This window comes from Chiroxiphia lanceolata, chromosome 11 (assembly GCF_009829145.1).
Source record: "Chiroxiphia lanceolata isolate bChiLan1 chromosome 11, bChiLan1.pri, whole genome shotgun sequence".
Classification (NCBI taxonomy): Eukaryota; Metazoa; Chordata; class Aves; order Passeriformes; family Pipridae; genus Chiroxiphia; species Chiroxiphia lanceolata.
Genome location: NC_045647.1, coordinates 11,652,412 through 11,677,191, shown reverse-complemented (window position 1 = coordinate 11,677,191; position 24,780 = coordinate 11,652,412). Strand labels below are relative to the sequence as shown.

The following is a 24,780-nucleotide window of genomic DNA, read 5'->3' as shown; positions in this document are numbered from 1 at the left end:
CAGACCCAGATAACACATAAGATAAGAGGGTGGGGAGAGGAGGCCCTTAAGGAAGATTTAGTGATAGCTGTTTGGTACTTAACCATGCACACTGTAAATGGGAGTCCCTATTCCTCTGAGCCATCAGAGGATCATTACTATATGCTGGAAGGAAAAGGAAGCGAAGGAAGGAGAATTGCACTTCAATCCTGCCACATTTCCTACCAGTAAGAGGTGCAATGTTAAAAGCTCTCATGTCTCATGACAATCCAGGTACAGACTGGCACAGACCACAAGCCAGAAGTTAGTAAAAAATCCAATATGGTACAGACATGTGCTAGACTTAGAGCAAAATCATTTCTCTCTGCCCACTCTTTGGGGAACAGAAATATTTCTGTCCTCCTCTCCTTCTCTTCACAGACTCTACAGGGAACTTGAGATTTAGTGCTTTTAAAATGTTTTGTAGTGAAAGCAGACATCAAGAGCTAGGCCTGCCTCTTCTTCTCTAAGCACCATTCCCCCTGTGCCATCAAATCTCTTTGGACTGACTTACACAGTCAATGTTATCCGACATATTCAGGATGATGTAATTTTTTCCCGCAAGGTTGCTCCAGTCTTTGCAGATCACCTGAAGAGACAAGACAAAGACAGCTGAGTTCAGTTAGTGAATGCTACTAAAAGCACAGGGTACACAAGGGACAGAAGCAAGGTGCCATACCCCCTTGAGAAGCACTTCTCAGAGGATGTGACTGGAACAAAGTCACTACACCACCTTGCCACGGACCAGTTTACTTTCCACCTCTGTCTAGGAGGACTCAGGTTCTCAGTGGAAAGCTCTCTAGCCTGCAGCCTTATCAGCACTTAACACAAAACCTAACCAGGAGCCTCTGCGGACTTTAAACAGACTGGTGAGACAAGGCAGCACTTTGCAGGCAGGATAGGATGCACAGAGGGGCTAAGACACTTGTTCAGGCTCCTGAGTACCAAAGGGCAGAAAGCAAAATTAAAAGCTTTGCTTGGTACTTTCTCACCAGTCATCTCCTGCTACATATCTTCTTTTAACCAGCTGCCAGTTTGCTGGATTCAGGAATTACAGTTCAGCACACCCCTCCTCTCCCACAGGCTCTCCCAGAACAACATCCTCACAGGTCACTGTACTCTGCTCCACCTGCTCTGCATCTGGTCCCTGCAGGCAGCAGCAGCAAAAATAGCACTTTCTTCTCACTCCCTTTCCAGAAATCCTTGGGGCCATTTTTGTCCTGACACTTCCAATAATGCAGGCTGAGGAAACAAGGAGCTTTCTCTGCTGTGCATGCTCCAGAGGGAAGGTGTTCTGCTTCTGTTTATTGGAAGTAGGATTTTGGGTAGCTGGGAAGACGTGAGGGGTCAGGGTTTTCACCAAGGATGACGGATACCCTTAAGAAGTGCTGCAAAAAATCCTCCCTGAAAGTTCACTCACCTGGCTGGGTGAACAGACAAAACTCCTTCCACCAGTCAGACTTAAGGATGGGGTTAAACACCCCCACAAGAGGGAAGGACCCAAGTATCTCCACTGCAACCTCCCACCCATTCCCTGCTCCCAGTGCTACCTGTGCCGAGTCCCAGGGCAGCTCTGTTGGCAGCACGGCCACGCGGGCATCCCCAGCCTGCGGTGACAAGCTCCTCTCTGCTGCCACAGTCTCAGTGGCTGACTCAGTGTCATTCCAAATGGGATCCAGCACAGGCTCATCAGCTCTGTCCCACGGAGACACAGAAGTGGGATGCTGCTCACTCCCTGAACGAGTCTGGGTGTCTGGGGAGCCGCTTGCAGGAGAGGGTGTCCCCACAGGCATTTCTACTGTCTGCTCCATCTCAGTCAACACCGTGGGCTTCAGCATCTCCCACCCCACCGTGGGCTCTGAGACCTCCTCTCTGGCCGAATGTTCTTCCACACCAGCTTCCACCGTGGTCTCTGCAAGCTCTGCTCCTGTGGTACTCACAGTAAGCTCTGAATCTGCTCCCCCAACAGCCCAAGTGTCCCCAGTTGTCACCTCAGCGAGTTCTTCTGAAAGAGTGGGAGATCTTGCACCAACAGTAGTAGAAAAAATAGAGGACACAGGTAGAAGACCTGGTCCCATGCTGCTCCCAAGGTCTACGCCTGGAGAAACAGAGTCCTCTTCTTGCCCTCCTATGGCTGCCTCAGTCACAATACCTGGCCTGGCGGAAGCTGTGGAAAACAGAAGGGAGAAGGAGTCCTCTTGGTCCACTGGTTCAGAAGACATAACTTCTGGCCCGGAGGTCTGGAGGCTCTCCACTCCTCCTCTTGAGTGGTCTATAGGGAGCAGCCCCTCCTCTTCCTCTAGCGTGGAGAAAGGCGTGTGCAGGTCAGGCTCAACGAATTCTGCTGGTGGCTGGACAGTGGCTGTTTCCCAGTTGTCCACCTGTGTCCCATTCCGTTTCAGCAATGTCTTCTGAGACACAGCAGGAAAGCTGTAATCTAGGAAAAGATCCAAAATACTTCATGTCACATCTAAGAACTCTGAAAGGCAGAGAGCTGGCCCCATTAGAGGTGTCCAGCCAGAGACTGGGTCAAGTGGCAGAGACCCTCTAAGAACAGGTAGCCTGCCACAGCAAAGAACAATCCCATCTAATAAGTGCACTTCTCCAGCATCCCATCCCATCCCAGTGAATCCACATTTCCTAGCGACAATTTGCATGTCCATTCTCTCCACTCCTTTCTGTCCTGAGGCATTTTTACAGACAATAATAAGTTTTGACACCTGGCATCTTTCAGTTGAGGTTATGAGTGTTAGGATTCGGGCTGGGATTAGGCTGGGACCCAGAAATTAATTTCAGATGGGATTCAGAAAGATAAGGGTACTAGCCACAAGCTAAATGAGAAATACTAGAGAAGAGAAACAAAAGCACAGCAAACCAAATCCTCCTCCCTGGCATACCCAAGTAATACCACCAAAATCTGAACCACCCTGGGCATCTTTGAAACGCAGAATTTCAGTTTGTACAGCACTTCATAGCATAAAAGTCATCCCCCAAACATCTGCATTATGAGACTCCCGCGTCAATAAGGAACAGTTTTGTTTTGCTACAGCAACCAAATCTAACTCCCCTCCCTTCAGCTTCAGCCCGTTTGTTCTGTGGCTCTAACCATGAATGCATTTTTTGTTGCTAGACAAATGTAGATGCTGAAAAGGAAGATGTATGTCACAAATGTAAGGTCAGAGCAGGCAGGGGTTTCTTCTGGAGGCCAGCAAGGCCACCCCAGGATAAGAAAAGTATCTGTAAGATCAGACATGTTTAGCTCAAAGTGGCAGGCACAAATCCAGCAGGCATAAATCAGCCTTCATCTTTCTTGAGAAACTGCCCATACCCACGGAGCTCTGTTTCAGGAGTTTGCATCCCAATTAACTCCCTTTCTCCCCAAGACAAGCACAGCACATTCTCAGAGAAAGGGAAGGAAGACGATCCCTTCACAGTCAGAAATGAGCCCCCTGCCCTGTCTATGGTTATTAAGCAAGTGACTGTCTGAAATCCCCAAGGCTCCTGTCTCCTCTCCTGCCTGCCAAAGCAGATGCTTCACTGAGCACAGTGGGCAGCAGCTGTCTGGATGCCTTACAGAGATCTGCACAAAAAAACTCCATGCATCCCTGACTCGAATCCATCGCTTGCTGCTGCCAGAGCGAGTGTGAGCTCCCAGGCAGAGAGGGCCATGTCATCAAACACACTCATTGCCTTGGATATTCCTGGGGAAACAGGACTGCCCATGCTACTCCTGCATGCTATTTCCCATCTGTCCTGAGCGGAGAACACACTGCTCCATCCGCCCCAAAACAGGAGGTGCAAAGATGTTCCTGTTTAGCTGGGCAAGCAACTTCCCTAACCCACAGCTCATTCCCTACATGCTGTCAGCAGCTCCTTCCAGGTGTTGCCCATGGATGAGCATGATCCAGCTGCTGACCTTCAGAGCCATGGTGTTGGGACTGTCTCCCAGTTCTGTCTGCAAAGTCACTGAGATTTACTGACATTGCAGGCAGAAGCCAGGTCGTTTTGCTGCTGTGTTTCACTAGAGAGCATCGTCCTGACTGAGGCCCTACCCAGGGACCCTGAGGATTAAAAGATTTTTGCTACCCAACAGCCTTCCTGATGATGCTCCCCCAGAGGCCATGGAGGCTGTTAAGAGCAATCAGCAGCAGCACAGACAGAAAAACTCCATCTCTCCTCCACTGTCTGGCACTGGTCTTCCCAAAGGCCCACACCCACAGGTACACATGCCAGTGTCTGCAGACACAGTCACTGCCTTGCTAGATGGATGGTGGGTAACAGTAGGAACAGCCACGGACCACGGGACTGAGGGCATTCGGTTGGGACACTCTTCAGACAGATGATAAAAGTTTAGTGCATCTCACAGGGTTCTGCTACTCCTCCCGCTCCAGGGATACTCAGGGTTTGCACCAAAAACCCCAGCAAGAACCCTGCCTGCCCTGACACGCTGTGGGTGAAAAGTGAGGGTTTCGCCCCTTAAAACAAGGCCCTGTCAGATGAGATGTTATTTTCAAGGATCAGTGATCCAATCTGCCATCCCCTTTGCCTAAAGACACTCTCAGCTATTCTCAACTCCTCTGCACCTCCTCTCTTCCCTGTTCCTCTTCCCACCTGGAGGAGAGCACGAACTGGCAGATGGGCACAGCAAAAAAACAAACTACGAAAAACAGCATGAGGTTTGTCCCACAGGAACAAGAAATGCTCCCAGCCTGTCAGCTCTCCTTTGAAGTCACACATTCAACCTTTCCTTAAAGTGCTCTATCACAGATTAGTTAGCTCCCGTGGGGGAAAGCCCTGCACGGTGCAACCACGCAGCCTTTCCACCAACAAGATCTAAAGATGCCAGAGGGACTGACGCCTCTGCCATCTCTCCTGGGCAATGAAAGTCCAGGGAGAACCTACCCCACTCTTTCCCAGCAGACTTCCATCTTACAAGGCAGCCAAAGACTGAAACCTGAGCTACTTCTCTGGGACAACAAATCCACAAAGTAGAAGCAGACATAGGAATCCTCACACTTGCTACTGTGTTAAGACTACCACTTGTCATCAGTTTCCCCACTACCCTGCATATTAAGCTTGGAGAATCTTTCTTCTGTCTGGTTCATAAGACCCCACTGATTAGAAAATGAACTCCCCTCAAATCTTGTGAGGGCTGTTACTCAGATTCATGCAGGGAACAGTGACACTTGAGTCATTTTGGTCAGTGGTGCTGGTTTGTGCTCCTTAAAATAAGGAGCTCTCCATACAATACAGTTACCAAAGGGGTTCAATCACTTCCCAGGTTCAGGCAGGATCACAGAATCATCAAGGTTGGAACCCCTCTTCAAGATCTAGTCCAACCATCAGCGCAGCACCACCGTAATTACCCCTAAACCATATCCCCAGGTGCCACGTACAGATGCCAGTGATGATGAGTCAATCCTTCCTTCCAGACTTTTAACTAGACATTTAGTTCCTGTCTGGAATCAGCTCCTACTCTCTTACAAACAAGGGCATCTGCCAATTTGTCAAGATCAGGTCTCTTTAAGGCACTCATATTTTCTTTTAGTTTATATCCCTCTTCTACAGTTTGAAGGAATTTTTGCACTCTGTACATCTCCTTGGTATGATCCCAGCCCCTAAGCTGGTCCCAAGCATCTTCTTCTCAAGGCTCCCTCCAGACAAGCTGGCCTCTGTCACTCATCATCTGTGCAATGCAGAGCTAAGAACTTCCCCATTTGAAGAGTCTTCTCAGCATTTCCCTGGATTGCTCTACCCCCCAGCTCTAAGGGAAATCGAAGGGCATCTCTCATTTTTAGCAGCTCTTCCAGCATTCTGGTAGCAGTTCCCCTTCATTAAGTGGTCTTCTCGAACAACCCACTTGGCCCACCTGGTTCTCCTCTACCTTCAGCAGACCTTCTACACCCTGCTCCCACACTCTGGGCACATGGCAGTGCACCCACAGACACTATCACCTTCTTAGGGCAATGCTATCCATTCCCATTCCCACCAGCTTTTGTGGAGAGAAACATCAGCCATGGAACAGAGAGGCCAGAGAGACACAGGTGATCTGGGTTCCTGCTGCAGAAATGGGGCAGAGTCTTCTGATAAAGGAGGTAAGTATTATGGAGCTGGATGCAGTGCCAGATTTGCCTGGTTCATTTATCAGCTCATCTAATTTCAGCAGAGCACTGCCAAACCCACGGTTGCCTGAGGAGGTTGTAACTGCACACACTATCAGCTCCTTCCCTGCCAGGGTCTGCTGTCTCCCATCAAGATCAGAAGTAGGCTGGAGCACAGAAGGAGCTTGTGGCCACACACAGAGGTGGCACACACCACGTACCCCTTTCCAGCCACAAACAAGAGCGGCCAAGCCACGATGGAGCCAGCCTGATCACAAAGGGGCACAGCTCAGGAGAACTGTCTGCTGGAGCCATGAAACTATCCCAACACCTCTGGCCAAACAGTCTAGCAAGGGATGGATCAGATGAGTTAAAGCAGGCAGCCACAGTTCCAAATCACACACCCTCCCAGAGCTTCGCAGTCACACCATCCCCTTGGGAGTCTGGTTCACCCATATGAAATTCCACACCTCTACCTCACCTCTGTGCCACCACATCATTAGCTACGCTCCTTAATGCTTTCCATCAGTGGTGATATTACTCATATTGCAGTATCCAGCTGCCTCCCACAATCCTCCAGCTTTTCCCTTCCAAGCTCTCTTACAAAGACCCTCAGGCGCTATTTTCTAAAGAAACCATCTTGCACAGCCCCCCTGGTGTTCCAAGTCCTGACCTTTGCATCTCCCAGCAGACCTAGGTCTGGGTCACACAGATGCATTTTCTTCACCCGAGGAGATGATTTTCCCTGGGAGAGGTGAACATGAGCTTCAAACCTCTGCAAAAGCCGCCATTCAAGTAATGTCTTGTTTCCTCTGAAATCAATACCAAAACTTCCCTGACACCAGATGGGCCAAGACATGGCATTGTGCCAAAGCATGATTCCCCAGCCAGACATTTAATTCATTACATTTCTGCTTCTCCTTCATTCAGAAGAGCAGGTCTCAGTTACTGTCCTACAAGGTTCCCTACCCTGTATTTGCTATTAACAGTTTAAAGCAACTGTGACAGCTCAGGAAGAGGGTGATCCTCATTGTTTTTAGTACACATAACCTGACCATAAGGTCTTTATTGGATTAAACTGAAACATGTTAACCAGTGATTGAATTACTGATAACTAGAGGGCACTGTAATAAAAACAAGAACATTCCTGGGCTCCCACCACAACACATAGCACCATTCATACCAAAGCACCTGCCAACTTTTGGAAGCACAAGGTGCACTCTACTGACTGCTAAAACTGCAGCCAGGTCTGAGGCCGTATCTGCTTCCCTTTTTGCAATATAAAGCAGCGAGACTTACTGCAAAAAGTCATACTCCAGCTGATTGAAACAGCAGGGGGATTTCAAAGAGGCAAAATACAATTACTGGTGCTGGAATTGAGCCAGTTGGGGCTAATATACTAATCTCCCAGAAGAGCTTGGAGAAGTTACTATCTCTGACTCGAAGACACCAGGTCCACACATACAAAAGAGATCATAATCAAAAGAGAGACCCAGGGTAGCAAAGTTGTTAGGTCTCATTATGGTTGGAATTTGCTTGAGGCAGACACCGGGCACCAAGTGCTACAGCTGTTCCCCAAATAGCCTCATACCTCTTTCCTGCTGAGCGCAGGACTGGAATAAAGTTGGAATAAACCATCCTCACCCAAACACAGTCAGTCAGGGACAGCTGCACCAGAACAACACTATGCACAGAGAAACTCTCCTGTCACAGGTCAGCCTTTGCCAGCAATGTCTTGACCGAGATGGTTTGTCCCAAGGCAGATCACCCAATGTGTCAGTGTGCACTAAACCAGGGCATAAACAAGAGGCATCCCAGGAGCTGAGCTCGGCAGGCGGCTGCTCAGCGCTAAGCTGCTTATGTAGACAGTCTTTACCAGGTGCTTCATTTCATTAATGCTTGGGTTGAAGATGGTATTAAGAACCACAGATTTGCTGTCAGTCTGGATGAAGAAGCAGCAGATTTCAGTAAGGTTGAAAGATACTGGGATCTCTCTGGCCAGAAGCAAGTAATTCATCATGGAAGGAAGTGAATCTCACTAGCAGAGGAGATGGAAAGTATTTGATTCCATTAGCTTGTCAGAAAACTTACTTTTCTTTGAATACAGTCCTAAGTTGTCTGTTCTGCTATTCCCCATCCTAGCTCTCCTGGGATTCCTTTCTGCTAATTACTATGAATAATTAAAAGATTACAATTTTCTCCCCCACCCCCCAAAGCGCCACATGCCATCCTAGTGAATCACCAATCTATAAGACTAGATTTGATACCTCCCAGCACAGTCATGCCTTGGTCCTCAAGCACCTTGGAGCTGAAAGAGCAGACTCTGGCTGTAATGAAGTGAGCCTCATGCCAGTCCACCATCACACTGGAAGATGCACTCCAGTCCTTGGAGGCTCAGCTGTTGGGCAGGGGAAGAGAGGGACTAAGTGACCTCATCCACTAGAGACTCACAGGCCTTGCATCAGTTTTCAGAAGCTCACACTTCCCAGCAGTTAATGATTAGCCTGCCTCAACCTAGAGCCTTCACTGGAAGGGGAACATATGGGATGATGCTTTCTGACTGAAACGAAGGAGAACAACGAGAGGTGCAAATCAGAGAGCATTCCGGGATGGATACACCACCAGATAACTCCTTCATTAAAAACCAGGGACTCAAAGAGACCTACAGTCCTAATGACTCCCATCTTCTAGCCCTAAAGCTAGATGACATCTTGCATTTGTTGCCCAGTGTGGTAGCAGGAAACATGATAGACCAGAAGATTCCAGGCAACATAAATGGGGAAGGTGGGAAGAAAGGAAAGGAGGATAGGAAGGGCCAGATGTGAGTCCCTGCAGGTTCACTCTATCTTCAGAGCTGATCTGGGGTTCAGGCCAATTTACTACCGAAGGTGAAGCAAAGCAGCCACACCCAAACTACAACCTAAGAAGCTTCCAGGTTCCCCACAAGCCTGAAAGGATGCAGAAGTAACAGGTTCACAGCTCCACTGACTCGCCTTCTGGCTAAAGTACAAGGCACACTCTGCTTCTTTCCATAAGGATATGGCATCCACATTCCCACCAGACCTAATCCATCTCTTCCACATGCGGCTCCACTGGGTAGCAGCTGTGCATGGGGTAGCACACATGCAAGTGCACACTTCTGTGCACCCTCAGAGAGAATGAGACAAATGTCAGGGCCCTTCCACAGGCTGGTGCTCACTGATGTCAATATAGATTCACTGTTCCGTAGCATAAATCTGCAAAAGCACATTATTCAGGAGAACCAGAGCCCCAGGCTGAGCTGTGCTCTGCCAGTAGGGGTTTGTTCTCACTTTCTAATGGACTAACAGGTGGTCCTATATGCCACATGTTTTCCAGAAATATTTTTAAAGGATGTTCGAGTGCGCTTAAAAAAAAAAAAAAAAGAAAGAGCAGCAGCTGCAGAGCTGCAGATTGTTATTACTTTTTAGCTCTTGCAGCCTCAAAGTCACACAAAGACAGGGGAGTCTCCCCACATAGGCTTCAGAAGGACATAAAAAAAGGAGAGATGACTAATGCAGCTTTGAAATAGCAGGAGATCTGGCCTATCTGCAAGACCACCAGCAGTTCCAGGCCCAATATCTTTACACCAAACATGGAAAGAAGCCAGCACAGGTCTCCTTTCATAGCAAGGAATTTTCATTCTCTAGTAGTACCACAATGCTGTTTCGTGCCTTGACTGATGCAACATCTCCGATGTGTGCCTGGGACAGAGTACCAACTATGCTGGGTTACACTACACAGAAAGAAATCTCACATAAGGAAAACTTACACCATAAACTTTTTTTCTCCTTTAACAGCAGCTGTTGAAAACTGTTTAATGGATTTATACATTGAAAATAACCTAACAGATGTCATCACACAGTTCCACAAGGTATCACATGGCATCTGTCACACATGCAGCATGTAAGATTCATTGGTTGTGTGCCTCTCTCATACAGAGGCCTTGCATGACAGGAGAAGGCTGCCCAATTTAGGGATGCTATTACAATATCCTTTATTGTAAAATGACACACAGCAGGTTTCTAATTAAATTTTAAGTAGAAATGTGCTCCCAGCTCTTGAATAATTCAAAATGTTCTATTAACCAAGGTTCTAAAATGCCATTGAGACATGAGCTCTGGACACAGCAACGGTTAGGGGAAGAAACAGTGCTTGGAAGCACAGCAGCAGTTAGCTGGGCAGCGGATAGGGCAGGGGATGCAAAAGGACAGCTGAAAGAGCACATCTGTTCATGGAGGAAAGTACTGCAGGCAAGAACGGAAGGAGAGAGGAGCGTGTTCTGCATGCAAATGGGGCGAGGCACGTGCAAGAGGCAAGGCTGGGTTCGGTACCCAGTCATCTCGCTCTCAATGCACAAGCACATGCTGTTCTCCAAGTCACGTCCAGATCTGTGAGTACACGCAGGTGCCTGCTGGCACACCAATAAAAGCGCCGCTGAGCGCTGCCACCGCGTGAGAGCGGCTGAGCCAGAGCCTGTCCCAGGGACGCGCTGGCAGGAACGGGCACCATCCGCCCCCGGCATCCCCGTGGAGGCACAGCTGCCCCACGGCCAGGTCTGCAAGCACCCCGGGGGCCAGGGAGCCACAGGGCAGCAACAGCACGGCCAGATAAGTTCAGCAGCAATGTCAGTGAGCAAAGGGCTTTGGAGACCTAAGCTGGGATGGCCCTTGCCCCCATAGCGTGCACTGTGCCCCAGTGGGCAGCCCCAGCCGTAGCTCTGCAGCAGCCTCAGCCCTGTGTGAGCACAGGTGTTTTTTAAGGTCACAGAAGTAGGAATGAAGATATTATGAGACTTGTGCTTTCTAACTGCAGACCTCAGTCAGACCTGCTGAGAGGAAGGCAGCAATACCAGCTGAGGGAGGAGGGGTAAGGCTGAATCCTGGCCTTTGGGTAACACTTAATACATGCCCCACATGACACTTAAGAGCAGGAGCATGTGAAATAATCTCCTAAGCTACTGGAAACCCTGCAATGCTCCTCCTCCTTCCCCCCATCCTTCTTGAGAGTATCTCAAAGCCAACGAGGGCCTTGGGGGGAGACCACTGAGGGGCTCAGTGATCTCAAAAAAACGCTCCACAGAGGAAAGAAAGCTCAAATGCTAATGAAACCCATTTTGGTCATGACTCCTCAGGAAGCAGCAGGACAGGGTAGACAACAAGACTGTCTTCTGTTGGCCAAGTCCACACTGAAGTCACAGACTGAGGAATCCAGAATTTGACCCAGGCAACCCAGCTTTGACTCAAACCCTAAAATGGCCCTGATCTCTGAGTCAGGCTCTTGAGATCCTAAAGTTGTGCTTAATAGACAGCAACAGAAAGAAAGGAGAGAGAAGAGAGCATAAAAGGGGGAGAGAGAGAAAGACATGAAGCAATGGGAAACTAGGTGGAGGGCAATACTTTCCCCAGCTCATAGCAGCTCAGGAATAAAGGCTCAACTGTAACTTGGTTTCTAAAGCCTGTGCTTGCTCAGGGTTCACTGGGGACACATCAGGCACTGAGGTGAGAAAATAGAGCTGACGTTTAATCTCAGGCCCTCTTAGCAAGAGTTGTGCCAAAGCAGGAAGACAGATCCCTGCATTCTTCCATCTCCCCAGAGCCCCTGCAGAGTGGGGAGGAAGTATGGGGTAAAAATAACCTACCTGTTGCCGGTCCCAAGTCCAGGCTGGAGTCGTTGAGCTCTCCCCCATCTTCCCAGAAGTACTGCGGGGGCTGCAAGATCTTGGACTCCTCATTCTCCTCGCTGGCAAAGCCTGACCCTGGGGCAGCATGCAGAGAGCCAGGGGCAAGATCTGGCTCTGCAGTCTCCGGGCTGGTTTGCTCATGGGAATTCATGGCCTCCAGGTGGGACATCATGGCAAACTCCAGCAGGGAAGTTGACGTGAGGCCCTCAGCAGTTGGGTCCTCCGAGGATGCAAGACAGAGGTACAAGGTCCCTGTATAATGACAGTAAAACCACATCAGAGCTTGGACTGACACTCACTAGGCTTGTCTTCCCCTTGCAGCCTGCTCCTGCCAAACCAAGCTACCCCTCAGATGGGGTACTCTCAGCTGATGGGGAAAATTAGGATATTTTGGGAAACATCCACAACCATGCAGATGAGCATTCACATGGAGGAGTCTCAGCAGCAAGCAGCCATCTAGCCTGGGGCCATCTCTTCAACAGGGCACTGATGGTTCACCCTTTCCAAGGTGTTTTTGCCTCTGAAAGGATGGGGTGCCCTGTTATTCATCCATCCTGGAGAGGAGGGGGAATGTCTTACACTTCAGCCATGAAACCCTGGCCTTGAGAATACAATGATAGTTTCCTATCCGACTGTCCTGATCCACAGCTATATTTTATGCAGGGGGACTGATTCAAACCAACATTATTTACAACTCCAATATTAATCATATTTTAAATCAGGAAGCTGAAAATCTATTTTTAAGTCATTAACTTGAACTTCATTTTGCATTCACAGTGTTGGTTTTCATAAGAAAGGGCTGACCATCAGAGGTAAGAATTAAAATGTGACAATAGCAAACATCTACTTAACACTAAGGAAGGAAGCAGGCTGCATTTTACACTTTTCTTTCAACATTATACCCTTGTTATTTCCATTTTATCTATTAGAAGGTTTGACTGACACTTCTTGATTCCTACATGAGACTTTAATTGTGATTTGTGTCAAGGTACATTCACATGCATATTGAACTTCAATCAAAATGCAAGAAAACAGCACCTGGAACTTGGCTTTATTCAGCTGATAAATACCATGATAAATATGGGGACATAAGGAAAAAATAAAATTACCAAAACATGTTTTACATTTTAAAAAGTTTTGTTAAGCAAGCAAACTAATTTGGGTGAACTGAACAATTTGCTTCCCAGCCCTCTGTTCTTCAGCATATCAAAACTAGAAGATCTCATCCTCTCACAGCTGATTTTTATTCATAGATTAGAAGAAAAAAGGACACATTTTCTCGCTTTCTCAGCTCATACTCAGTTTCTCAATTCTTAATGAACTAGTCACTGAACTGAACTAATTGAATAAGATGAAATTAAGACTAATTTGGTATTTTTCTTTGATAACCAATTTTCTAGACAACAGAAATGCAGCAGATCTAATCCATCTGGACTTTAGTCAAATATCTGATAGAGTGTCTCACGCAGAAATTACCAGAGACGCAAGAAAAGACAGTAATCAGCAGGAAAACTGTATGGCATTGGTTATACAAAAAATGACAGAGGCTTGTGCTGGAGGGGGGCTATTAGTGGAATTCCTCGAGGTTTGTCCTTGGATCTGCTGTTCTTTCACATTTTCCTAAGTGACCTTGGAAGAAAAATTAGGAACATGATAACGAAATTAGCCAAGGACACAAAGCGAAGAGACATCCTCATGGCACAGACTGTAGGTACAGCTAGGTGATCTTGAGAATGGGAATAACAGAAATAGTATGAAAAGAAATAGTACAAAGTGATAAGTCATCCCCTTGAGAACTAGCACAAAACATTTCTGATACAAGATAGGAAAACACCCATTAGAAATGTCTTAAGAGGCAAAACTCCTGTATTAGAAACAGCTCTGAGATATCACTGGAATGCAGATGTGAAAATCCTTGCAGAGTCCTGAAGTATTACAAATAGAGAGCTTTCACAAAGCAGTGCTGAGACATCACCTGGATGCTGCACACAGATCTGGATACACGTGGCCTGAAATGATTTAAGCAGAGCTGAACTGCCTTGAGGCAAGGGCACAGACTAGGCAACCTCCCGAGGTTGCTTCTCACCACTGTGTCCTACAATTTCACATCCCAGAAGGACAAATTCAAATCAAGTTAAGTGTTAAGATGCTGTGGGGCAGTGGCAGATGGGTTGGCCCTGGTGCTTTTGCTGAAAACATTAGCCTGTTGGTACAAAAAGTTTGGGAATTGCTGCTCATCTGCCAGACTGATTCCCAAACCAGTCCTGGGAACACTAAAATCCAGAAATGAATTTCTCAAGTCTTCTGCCTGCTCTGACACTCTCCACTTTCTTCCACTAGTCTCTGAACTGAGCAAAATCCAATATTGGTTACCCTTTCCCATATGCACTTGGGTCAGGCTTCAGCACTTCTCAATCTCGTTTATTTTGCTCTATTGATCCAAGTCAAGATCAGCTGAGGCCAGCACGGCAACAAAAAAGGGAACAGCAGAGTATCAAAGGGGAAGGAAGCTACTGCAGCATCACTGAGCCAACCAAAATGCTTCAGGGCATCCCTGGGAATGTGCCTGCTCCCTGCGAGCCCTGCACGAACAGTGAAGTCCACAGCTGGAAACAAGAGCTCACACTTCTCCTGTGCATGAGCATGGATCCAGAGAGACCTGGCCAAGCCCCCATGCCAATCCAGTGGTGCTCAGCAGGCTCCAACATGACAGTGCCCAGGCTGGGCTTCCCCAGCTGACACAAGACATCTGCATCACTGACAGAGAGCACTGAGCCCCGTGCAGCCCACCAGAGAGAGAACTTGTCTTGAGGAGCTTACAGCTTAAGCAAACATGACAGAGAGCAGCAAGAAGGAGAAAAGAAACATTATTCTCAAAGTTATCCACCAAAGGAAAGCAGAAGGACAGGGAGACACCAAGTGGTCCAAGACCACACGGAATATTTGATATATTTGTGACTGTAACTGACTGCCTGGATCCTAAGTAAGCTCTTTATATACCCCAGTGCTTCAGTTTCCCCCAGTTCCCATTAGCAGACATGGCTGATGTGGCACCTCAGCTTTCCAGCCACACTACAAAACACATCCTGGGTCTCCCAGGCAGCAAGGAAAAATGCCCCAAAATGTAACTCTGCGCCAGCTCCCAGGCTGGCTCAGGTCTTTTTTTCCATCAGCTACACCATGTTTGGGCTGCCTCCAGAACTCAGCCACAGTCCACCCCACCACTTCTCAACAGACATCTCATGGCAAGTGAACCTGGGCATCCAGAGAGTTATTTCCATCCATGAAGGAAGCTTGGATGCTGGGAGTTTGTTTACCCTCCTTTAACTCTGAAGTGTTTACCCAGTTAAAACCCCCTAAGCTGCATTATCTGGTTTACTGGGATGCTGTGCTTTCCTCAGCCCAAGATAAGAATGAGTCATGCACAGCCTGAGCAAGCCAGGTTTCTCCTGGGGTGTATCTCGAGTAAGACCTTGGGGCCTGATCCACAGGCACAGGATGCAGAGACTGGCCTGGGGGAACCCTCCATGCCAGCACCAGCCCGAATGCCACAGGGCTAACAGCACTATCACACCAGGGTAAAAATCAGTACCTCTCCAGACAGCATCCTGACACCACTTCATTCATACCATCTGCACCAGCAGCAAAAACTCAATGGGCTGAGGTGCCAAACAGCAGCCCCAAGATTTGGCACCTTCCCCCTCTCTTCCAAGCGTCTCATAAAGGAGCTCCACACAGCTGTCAAGTCCAAGGCAAAGAAAGAATCAAAGCACAAGCTGAGCTGGGAGGCAGGGGAGCACAGCTGAGAGAGGAAATCTAATGCCCAAGACCTCGGTGCCAGGCCATTTTCCTCCTTGGATGGGGAACAGGGATTAGACAACTTCTATCAGCCGTCAGTCTCCCAATTTTGTATTCTAAAAGGCAGATCAAGAGACAGGAATAAAAAAAACACAAACGAATAAAGCCCTGCAACTGTAGATGGGAGGGAGCAGGGAACGGAGCCAGGGTTTGCCAGCTGCTTCAATGGGGCGTTTGTCTCTCATTTCTATTTTTGCGGCACCTCTGCGTAACCTGGAGGAGATGAGGCTCTGCATGCTAAAGAGGGCAGCCAGCCTTCAGGGAAACAGCAGGGCTGTGAGCACAGGAGGAAAACCCTCCCCAGAACAGACAGAGGAGGAGCGAGAAACGAGAGAAAGTGGGAGAGGTAGCTGGAGTGGGGAGAGGGAACAAAGGCAGAGAGCACCAAAACCATCACGGGAGCTCCGCGGTGGCTGCGAGCTGTCCTGCTGCTGGTACCCACAAAGATGACACGTGGAGGTAACAACGGCCTTGCAAAAGGTGCTTCACCTCTATAAGGAGCAGAATGGGGCGATTCCAACTGTAACGTTACTTTTCCAAGTTCACTGGAAAAAAGCTGGCCATGGGGACACATCAATGAAATGAGTTGCTGACCCCACTGATCCCACAGCAAACAGTTCCAGCTCAAAGTGGAGAAGCTTGCTCTGTTCAGCTCAGCAGAGGATTCAAGAAAACAGGACAAGGAGATGGGGGAGTTTTGCTCAACAGCAGAAGAAAATACCTGACAAAAAATTATCTGCCATCTCTCTCCCAAACTGCTGTGAATAAGAGCAGTTTCACAGTTCTAAACAATTCTAAAAGAATCCCAAAATATTTTCTACATTAGCTGACCAAGAACTGCTTCATCCCTTTGCCACAAAGCAAGCCACCTCTCCACTGGACAGGGCAGCTGTTTAAAAGCTCCCAACTGGCCTATTGAATAGGACTAGGAGTGAAAGAGGAAATAAGTAATTTCTGTGTCCAGCTGAAATGAGAGGAGGGATTTGGGGAGATGAAATGGAACCTGGCTGTGACTATGTCAAAATTTTCTTGCTTTTTAATTAATAACAAGCAAACTTCAATTTCTCTCCAAGGAACACACAACCATCCCTTAAGATGTCATCACATTGGCTTGATCTATGGAATATTCTTCAGTTTACCCAACAGAAGGTTGGTTTTACCTCTCCTTCATGTGTGTTGTGGCTACACCACAGTGCCACAGAGGCAGGATCAGCCTGCTGAAGGGAAGAATATTTGCCTGGAGCACACTCAGACTTACCTGTCTCTCACCACCAACTAGCAGAGCCTGCACACTCCTCCCAAGCACAGTTGCACAATGGCTACCAGGGAGGGGGGTCAGAGCATCTTGGTGTTGCCAATGCAGCAGCCGCAACAATGTCCATCTGGCCCTGCTACCGTTGACCTTCCTTTCAAGCCCACCCCACACCCAGGAGCTACCCAACAATGTTATTTCCTAGGAGAGCTGGGTCAGGAACGGGTCATTTACTGATAATCAGTTAGGACAGAAACACAATGACCAGATGAGGGAAGCATCTGCCAGGGATATTCCCTCCCCCAGACCACCACGCCTGGAAAGGCCGGGGAGCAAGGCCCAAGGGCAGAGAGGAGAGAGGCCCCAGGGCAGAACAGCCAACGGCACAAACCACTTCCAGAACGTAACAAAACACAGAGCAATTTAAATAACAAAAAAGGATCCCAACCGTGGCCAGTGGAGGAAGAGAAGAAAATGTCGTTTGACTGAGGGATGTCCAAGCTGATTCCCACACAGTCACCTGAAGTCTCTGCACATCAAACCCTCAACAGCGTGCACACAAGATGACCATATATCAAACCAAGTCCCTTTCATGCTAATTCAGACTTACAGACCATACCTGTTCTGGGACACCTCCACCTAAGACCTCTCCCAGCCTAGCTCCCACATGGCCTTATTGCTGCTCTCCCATGTTGCACTAGAGTACTTACACATCCAGCCATGTCCCTAATCTCTGAGATCATTTCCAATTAGGGCTTCAGAAAACAAGATCAGACTGCCATCCTCCTCCGGTACTGCCAGCAATCAGGTCCCTTACGGAGCATCCCTCTAAAACTATCCACCTTCCCATGGCTCCAGTACATTTTAGAAAGCAATGGGAAAAGCACTCGGGTCAGCAGGGAGCACATACTTACCAACCTGCACCAAGAAGAGGGATGAGGCGCAACTGAAGAAGCCCTTGCAACGGGACAGCTTTTCAAAGGGATGCTGTGCCAGCATCTTTGAGCTTTTACAGCTTTTTACAGCAAGCATAATGAGAGAGCTCCAACACTCGGCTACAGGGAGTGCGTGTCTGCACGTACTGAGTGGTTACTACCTCACAAAGGACTGCCAACATCTGCTCCCTTGGCATTTCAGAAGAGAACATCCAGAGCACGTGGGCCCAGGTATATCCTGGGAAATGGCATAGCACTGCCAGAAGATGCACCTGCTTTTGCAGAAAATTGCAGGTGTGCCCTTTGCCAGCATAAGTACAGCAGGGGTCTGCCTTCCAGGGGTGACAGGCACCCTCAGCCCAGCACTGAGGTGAGTCAAGTCTCTTGTCCTTACAATCACTAGCATCACAACTGCTCTAAACACCTCCACCTGTCTGCACACAAGACACTCCATGCAAGCAGGTCACGGCAACTCCAACAAGCCTGCCTGTCCTTCCCCCTTTGCTCAACCATTCATGCTGGGAGTCACAATCTCACTTGGTTTCAGTCTCCCAGACTGTTTGCCTTCACTCCCTCCCCAGATTGTCTCGTAGCCTTCACACCTCCCTCCTCTGCTGCTGCAACGTCTGCTCCTCTCCGCGATTCTCGCTATTGACAATGGCAGCTGCCAGCTTGGGGCCAGGGGAGACACAGCCCCTGGGGAAACAGCATCAGGTAGACAGTTGTACACAGCAGAAGTCAATTTTCTTTCCTCAGTTACCTTTCACAGGTCTCTTCAAAAAGCCCACAGGCCCCCAGGGGTTAACAGACCACAGGATGAAAGCCATTGATCTAAGAGAAAAACCACAGCCCACAGACTTCTTTGCCCTCTCAAAGGCCCAAAGCATTTCATCTGCCTTGCCAGCCCTGTGCTTCCTCTTCTTGCTCTGTCCCAGCCTGGACTGTGTACCCCATGGTGCTCAGTTTGATTTCTAGCACACCAAATAAAGGCTTGTGGCTGCTTCATCTTCAAAGCCACCCTGCTCAGGCAGAGCAAGCGCTACCTCAGATGCAGGAGGGACTTCCCTTGAGACACGGTCGCCCGTCGAAATATAATAGAAGTCTTTTACATCCCATAAGGCCTTTAAAACTCACTGGGCACAACACTGAACACGAAATGGTTCACTCCACTCCAGACCCTGCAGCAGAGCAGTGACGACCACCCTGCCACACGCTGCATAGCAGACTCTCCCCCAAGAGGCTCCACTCTCCAAACAACCTCACGCATCACTGGCAAAAAAAGCTCATGCAAAGGTTGGGTGGTCCCAGGGCACATGTATGGGTCCTGACTACCTTCCCAACACATCAGGCAGGACAGAAACAGTCGAGAGTGGTTGCAGTTGGCATATAGAGGGCGGGCTGCAAAGCTGGCTGCCCAACAGTAACAAATTATCACCAGAACAAGAACGTACATCCAAACTCTGGCAATCAGGACAGGGCTTAACCAGGCACAGGGACGGTGAGGGGCTGATCTGAGCCCCAGCAGGGTGTATCTTCATTGCCAGCATCCCTGGCCCTCTGAACAAATCAACACACGTGTTTGCTTTGCCTCGGTGTGGGCTGTGCTCATGTGGCTGACAAATAGCCTCTCCATTCTTTGGGGATTACGTGTTTCAACAGTGTCCTGGTTTCGACAAATAGCCAGCAAGAACAAGAAGCAAGTTCACTCAAGCACCAGCTGCGAGCCATGATGCACCTTCCCTGCAGCCCCTCTCTCCTGGCCCTGCAGCAGGACTGCCAGGGCAGCTGCTGCTGCTCACTCAGGTACCCACAAAATGCCAGAGCTTCTTCCCACACTGAGGGAGTGGAAAAACTTTTGTGCGCTCTGATCTGTAGCTCGTCGCCAGCAGCTTCCCCTTGAGGACTTAATGTAGTTATTTCTACCCCTGATGCCTATAATTAAATGAACATTTCCTTATGGCACTGAGGAGGCCAAGCTAAAACTGACTACAGGGAATTTTCATCCATCCTGATCTATACTCCCTCATCTCTGGCTTGTTCACACAATGCTAACAAGGCATCTTCTAAGCAGGCAGAAGGGAAAAAAACACCCCTTAAATAGCCCACATGAAGACAAGCACCTGGGGAGATAAAAAGAGGAAAGAGACAAATTCCCTCCTTGTCCCCCTGCTTTTAATCACATAATTTTCCTACTTGCAAAACCAAAGGGGCTTAGATACCCTAGAGCCTGGAGAGATGTTTCCACACTCTGCCAGCAGACTTGTGCTGCTCAGCAGTCTGATGGGACCCTCATGAGGCACATGTCCCATTTCAGCACATCCTGCAGGTCTGCAGAGGCTCCCAATTGAGGGAAGCTCTTTTTCAGGGATTAACAATTCCTGTCCTGCAGCGCTGGAGAAGCAAAGCCAGAGTGCACCGAGTTATTTCAGACTGGAACACATCCTAAACCACTGAACAAAGCTACTAACCAGAACAGGCCTTAATATATAAATTCCCAGTAATCTGTATCTCCACTTCTGACCTCCCATCTAGGTAGAAGTCCAGTCACCTGGAGGAGTCTGGCCAACGGAGTCCAGCCCTCCAGTATCTCTACAGCCCACCAGGATTATCAGTTTCACTAGACTAGGAACTGAGCTGTCCCTCAGAGCTGCCACGTGCCTCCCACCCATACTCCTATTCCTGCCAGGACAGCAGAGAGGATCAGAGGGAAAGCCAAGGACCCAAATCCTCTGTATCACCACCAGCTGGACAGCAATACCAGAAAGTTTCCAGCAGCCTCAGCAGAACAGGAAACACACCCTCCCCTCAGTATAACCGTACCAGTGGTGTTCCTTTTGGCTGCCACAGTGTAAAACCACCACGAGGTCCATCTCCTTCCTGTGCAGAGCAAATGCAACTTTCTGGCTATGGGGCTGGCAGCTGGGCAGGGTGGGAATATGGCAGTTCCCCCACCCCCCCATGCATCTTGCCCTCCACTGTGGAGGAGGCAGAGGTTTGGCTGAATTTGGAGACTTGGGTTTCCTGCTGAAATGCAGCTAAAGAACCTTTGCCAGCTGTGCCCGAGGTTTTCCCTTAATGTGGACAACCTGCCTGGTGGAAGCCACAAAATTGGCTCCCTGCTCAGCTCTGGAAAGACTTATTGCTTCTGTGCCACTGAGTATTGGCACAAAACCCCAACAGGTTTTCTGATCCATTTTGCTCTTTAAGCTCACTATTGTTTGCAAACCTAAAAGGCTTTATCTCTTCTCTTTAGGGAGTCCCAGACAGCAGAGACTCACAGCTCACGGACAGAATGGCTCCACAGATGACACATTCCCCCATGAACATTTTCGGGAGATTGGGGTAATAAGAGAGATGTGCCAGGGGGCTGGATGTCACTGTATCACAGCTCGGTCGTGCTGGAAGACAGTGACTGGTTGGTAACTCAGCCCTTCCCTCCCTGCCAGAATGACTCAAGACAAAGGCTCCCCCACACTTTAAATGTCCCCGTTCAGAACTCCTGTTCCACACTAACCAGATTTCTGTACAAAGGGATGGTGCAGGGAGGAAAAGGGCAATCTCAGCCTCACAGGTCTTTAGGGGATCCCTTTGTTGGGAAATTTCCCCAGACTATTTAAAAATAGAAGCAGAGCCTTCACAACTATTCCGAGTATAATTATTAGCGCACTTAATTGCCTTTCCCTGGCACCCTACCTCTCCTCCAAATTTCAAGAGCAGGCTCTTGGGGAAACGCGGAGCAATTTGCGGTTCCCCGTTCCTTTGTACCAGTTTCGCGGTAGTTCGCAAAATCACCACGACGCCAGACGAAGCCATCGATACCCGGGCGGGCGGTCTGGGGCAGTGCTGCCGCAGCCGGGGCTGCCCCGGCCGGGCCGCGACCACCCACCCCCGGCTCCGCCAACGCTGCCGGTGCTCACGGGGCCCCCGCAGGGTCCAGCGCCGCGTGCCCCCTCTCCGGGGCAGGAGAGCCCGGGAAAACCCCCGTCCCCGCGGGGTGAAACCCATGTGCATCCAGCCCACCATGCCGGGAGCGCAGGGGTCCCCTGTCAGCCCCGGAGGTCCCGGGGCAGAGACCGGCCGCTCCAGAGGGCTCTAATGTTCGGGTGGAGGGCAGCGCCCGGTACCCAGGGAGAGCTCCAGGGTGGGGGACGGGGATCCGCACAAGTCCCGGTACGCGGGGTCAACGGTGCCTGTGCGGGGGTGGGTGATGGAGACCTGCCTGCTGCAGAGGTCCCGGCGCCCCAAAGCACTGGACCCTCCGCGGACCGCGGTTCTCCAGGATGAGGGGGGTCAGACCCGCCCCCCGCTGGGGGTCCCGGTGCTCGGGGCGCTCCGGTGCCCGCGGAAAGGACCGACACCCACCCTCTGCCCAGCCCGCCGCGGGGGGGTCCCGCCCCAGCCCCGCCAGCCTCACTCACCGGCGGCCAGAAACAGCAGCAGCAGCAACGCCGGGGCCCGGTGCAAGGGCTGCATGGCGGCGGCCGCTGCCCTGCCGCGCCGCCTCTTCACGGGGAGCGGGGCCGCCCCGCCGCCCGCCGGGCTCTGCCCCTCGCCGCCGCGCCCGCCCGCCGCCCGGCCCCGCACCGCATCCCGCCGCCCGGCACCGCCTCCTCCCGCCGCCGCCGCCGCTCCGGGGGCGGGGGAACCGGTGCGGGGGGGTCCGAGCTGCCCGCCTGGTGCGCGGACGGAGCGGCGGGGCAGAGGCGGAGCGCAGCTCTTGCTTTAGCTCCTAATTTCTGGCTGCGGAGCCACCGCCCCCCCCCGGCCCGGCGCCCCCCGGCCGCCGGGCCCCGCACGCCGCCCCGGGCGCCTACAACGAGCGCCGGCGGAGCGGCTGCTTGCGCCAGCCGCGGGTGATCAGCCCCGGGGGTGGGAAGGGGGGATGCGCCGGACCCCGCCGGCGGCAGGGGCAGAGCCCCGCGGGACGGCGGCTCCCTGTCAGCCGGCACACCGAGGTCCGGCAGGGACGGTCCCCAGACCAGAGACCCTTCACCTCTGCCTGCTGACCTCTCGTCAACTGCCCATGACCCAGAGGGACACTGTGTCTCCTTCACTCCTCAACTCCTGCCTCACTTCATCACCTGGAAAAACTTCTCCCCCCTGGGCAACTTCATTTCCCCACTTCTGGAGGCCATCTGGTCCAAGCCCCTGCTCAGGTAGGATACCTACAGCAAGTTTCCCAGAACCATGACCAGACGGCTTTTGAGACTCCACAACTTCTTTGGGCAACCAGTGCCACTGCTCAGTCACCCTTACAGTAAAAAGGTGTTTCTTGATGTTCACAGGGAGCCTCTAGTGCTTCAGTTTGTGCCCATTGCCTCTGGTCCTTTCACTGGACACCACTGGAAGAAGCCTGACTCCGTCTTTGTTATGCTCTCCCTTCAGGTATTTGTATATATGGATAAGATCCCCCATGAGCTGTATTGTCTCAGAGAAGATCCTGTCTTCCTTCATCTCTGGTGCTGTGCAGCCTGCTCACTTCTCCCTGTAATTCCTCCTCTTGATGCCACAGCTCCTCCAAGAGAGCACACCTTCTGCAGGACATGGGTCAGTTCTCCTGCCACCACAGAGAAGACCCAGACACTTGCTGTATCCTGGGACTTGTAGGGCTGCATCCGTTATCTGGAGCTGGATCTGTGTTGGAGTCTCTGTCCTAGCAGGGACAGCTGCTCCTGCACCTGCTGGGAAAACCATTCCATGGTGTGTCACCACCATATCCCAGACTGTCACTATGATACTAATACAACTGATACCCCCTTCTTGGTGCCCTTCTGTGCAAACTGCTGTGTCTACTAAAAAAAAATAAATGTATATTGCAGCAGTTTGTGGGTTTATGGCTCTTGGAGCGGTGCTGGTGGATAGCACAGCAAAGGAACATGCTGAATATCCTGCTGAAAATCATTATTGCAGCAACAAGGCCAACTGCTCCAATTACACTCAATTTCAAATTAAACACATCTTCAGTGGCCTCAGGGCACGACATTACTGCAAATGACTCAAGCAAGGGCTTTGTCAGACAGGTGTCCAAGAAATAAGGCTCAACAGGTCCTGTAATACCACAGTACTTGAGACAGAACATGTGCCAGCTCCCTGTGCTTCAACCCCTCTTGCCAGCTGGATGGGCTGCAGCCATTCCACTTCCCTCTCATAGTGTGGCCCCTCAGAAGAGCTGTGCAGCTCTTGGTTCATCCCCAGACAAATATTTGAGAGACCCAGTCAAGCATCACAAGGCTCCAAAGGACCAAAAAATGTATCTGTCCCTTCCCACTAGGCATTTGGCTTGTGTTTTCAAGCTTTCCTCAACAGCAGTCTTTTTCTTTGGTTTCAAAACAATTTTCTCATTACATACTCTAGGAGGGCAAGAGATGGTAAAATCCAATATTGCAGGCTCTGAGTTAGGAAACAGCCACACTGTCACGGCCTCACCAAATGTCTTTGTGCTTGCAGTGCTTTGTACCAGGTGCCTCGTGCTCTACCTCTCCCATACACCATGTTCCTGAGACAGCAGGATGTAGGGCTGAAAGTGATCAGGATTTTAAATTCAAACATTCTTATTCCTCAGAGAAGCGTTCACTAAAAATACTCCAGTCTTTTTTTTTCCCCCTGTAATAAATCAAATGTATTTTTGGTTGAAGAGTGAATCTCCTGAAAGAAACGTTGACGGTATTTTTTTCTGACAAGAACTTGCTGGTTTTCAACAACTAACGAAAGGTGTCATGTGCCAAAGCCTGCTGAACTCTGTAATGAATCAAACAGCCAACAGAGGGTACTCAGTACTATCCATACTGACCTTTACAGTTCTACCAGACCAGCTCTGGCACACGCCACCCCTTTGTGCAGTTACCGGCCTCTTTTTGCCAGCTCTCTCCTTTCATCATCTGCTCCCCAGCAGCAGCTCCCCCCAGTGTGACAAGG

General features: G+C 50.0%; 1 protein-coding gene across 2 annotated transcripts in view; it reads right to left on the bottom strand.

Annotated features, from left to right (window-relative positions):
* PODXL2 (podocalyxin like 2) overlaps window positions 1-22,386 on the bottom strand; it is a 32,359-nt gene extending 9,973 nt beyond the window's left edge. The window contains exons 1-4 of one of the 2 annotated variants that reach the window (XM_032699278.1): window positions 22,284-22,386; window positions 11,779-12,072; window positions 1,569-2,455; window positions 533-607 (exon numbers count right to left, since the gene is read on the bottom strand). In XM_032699278.1, coding sequence (XP_032555169.1) covers window positions 533-607; window positions 1,569-2,455; window positions 11,779-12,072; window positions 22,284-22,338 — 1,311 coding nt within the window. In that variant the 5' untranslated portion in view covers window positions 22,339-22,386. Of the gene's footprint in view, window positions 1-532; window positions 608-1,568; window positions 2,456-11,778; window positions 12,073-17,844; window positions 18,008-22,283 lie in introns of those variants that run through there. The other variant, XM_032699276.1, reaches the window with a different exon arrangement.
* Between the last annotated feature and the right edge of the window lie 2,394 nt (window positions 22,387-24,780).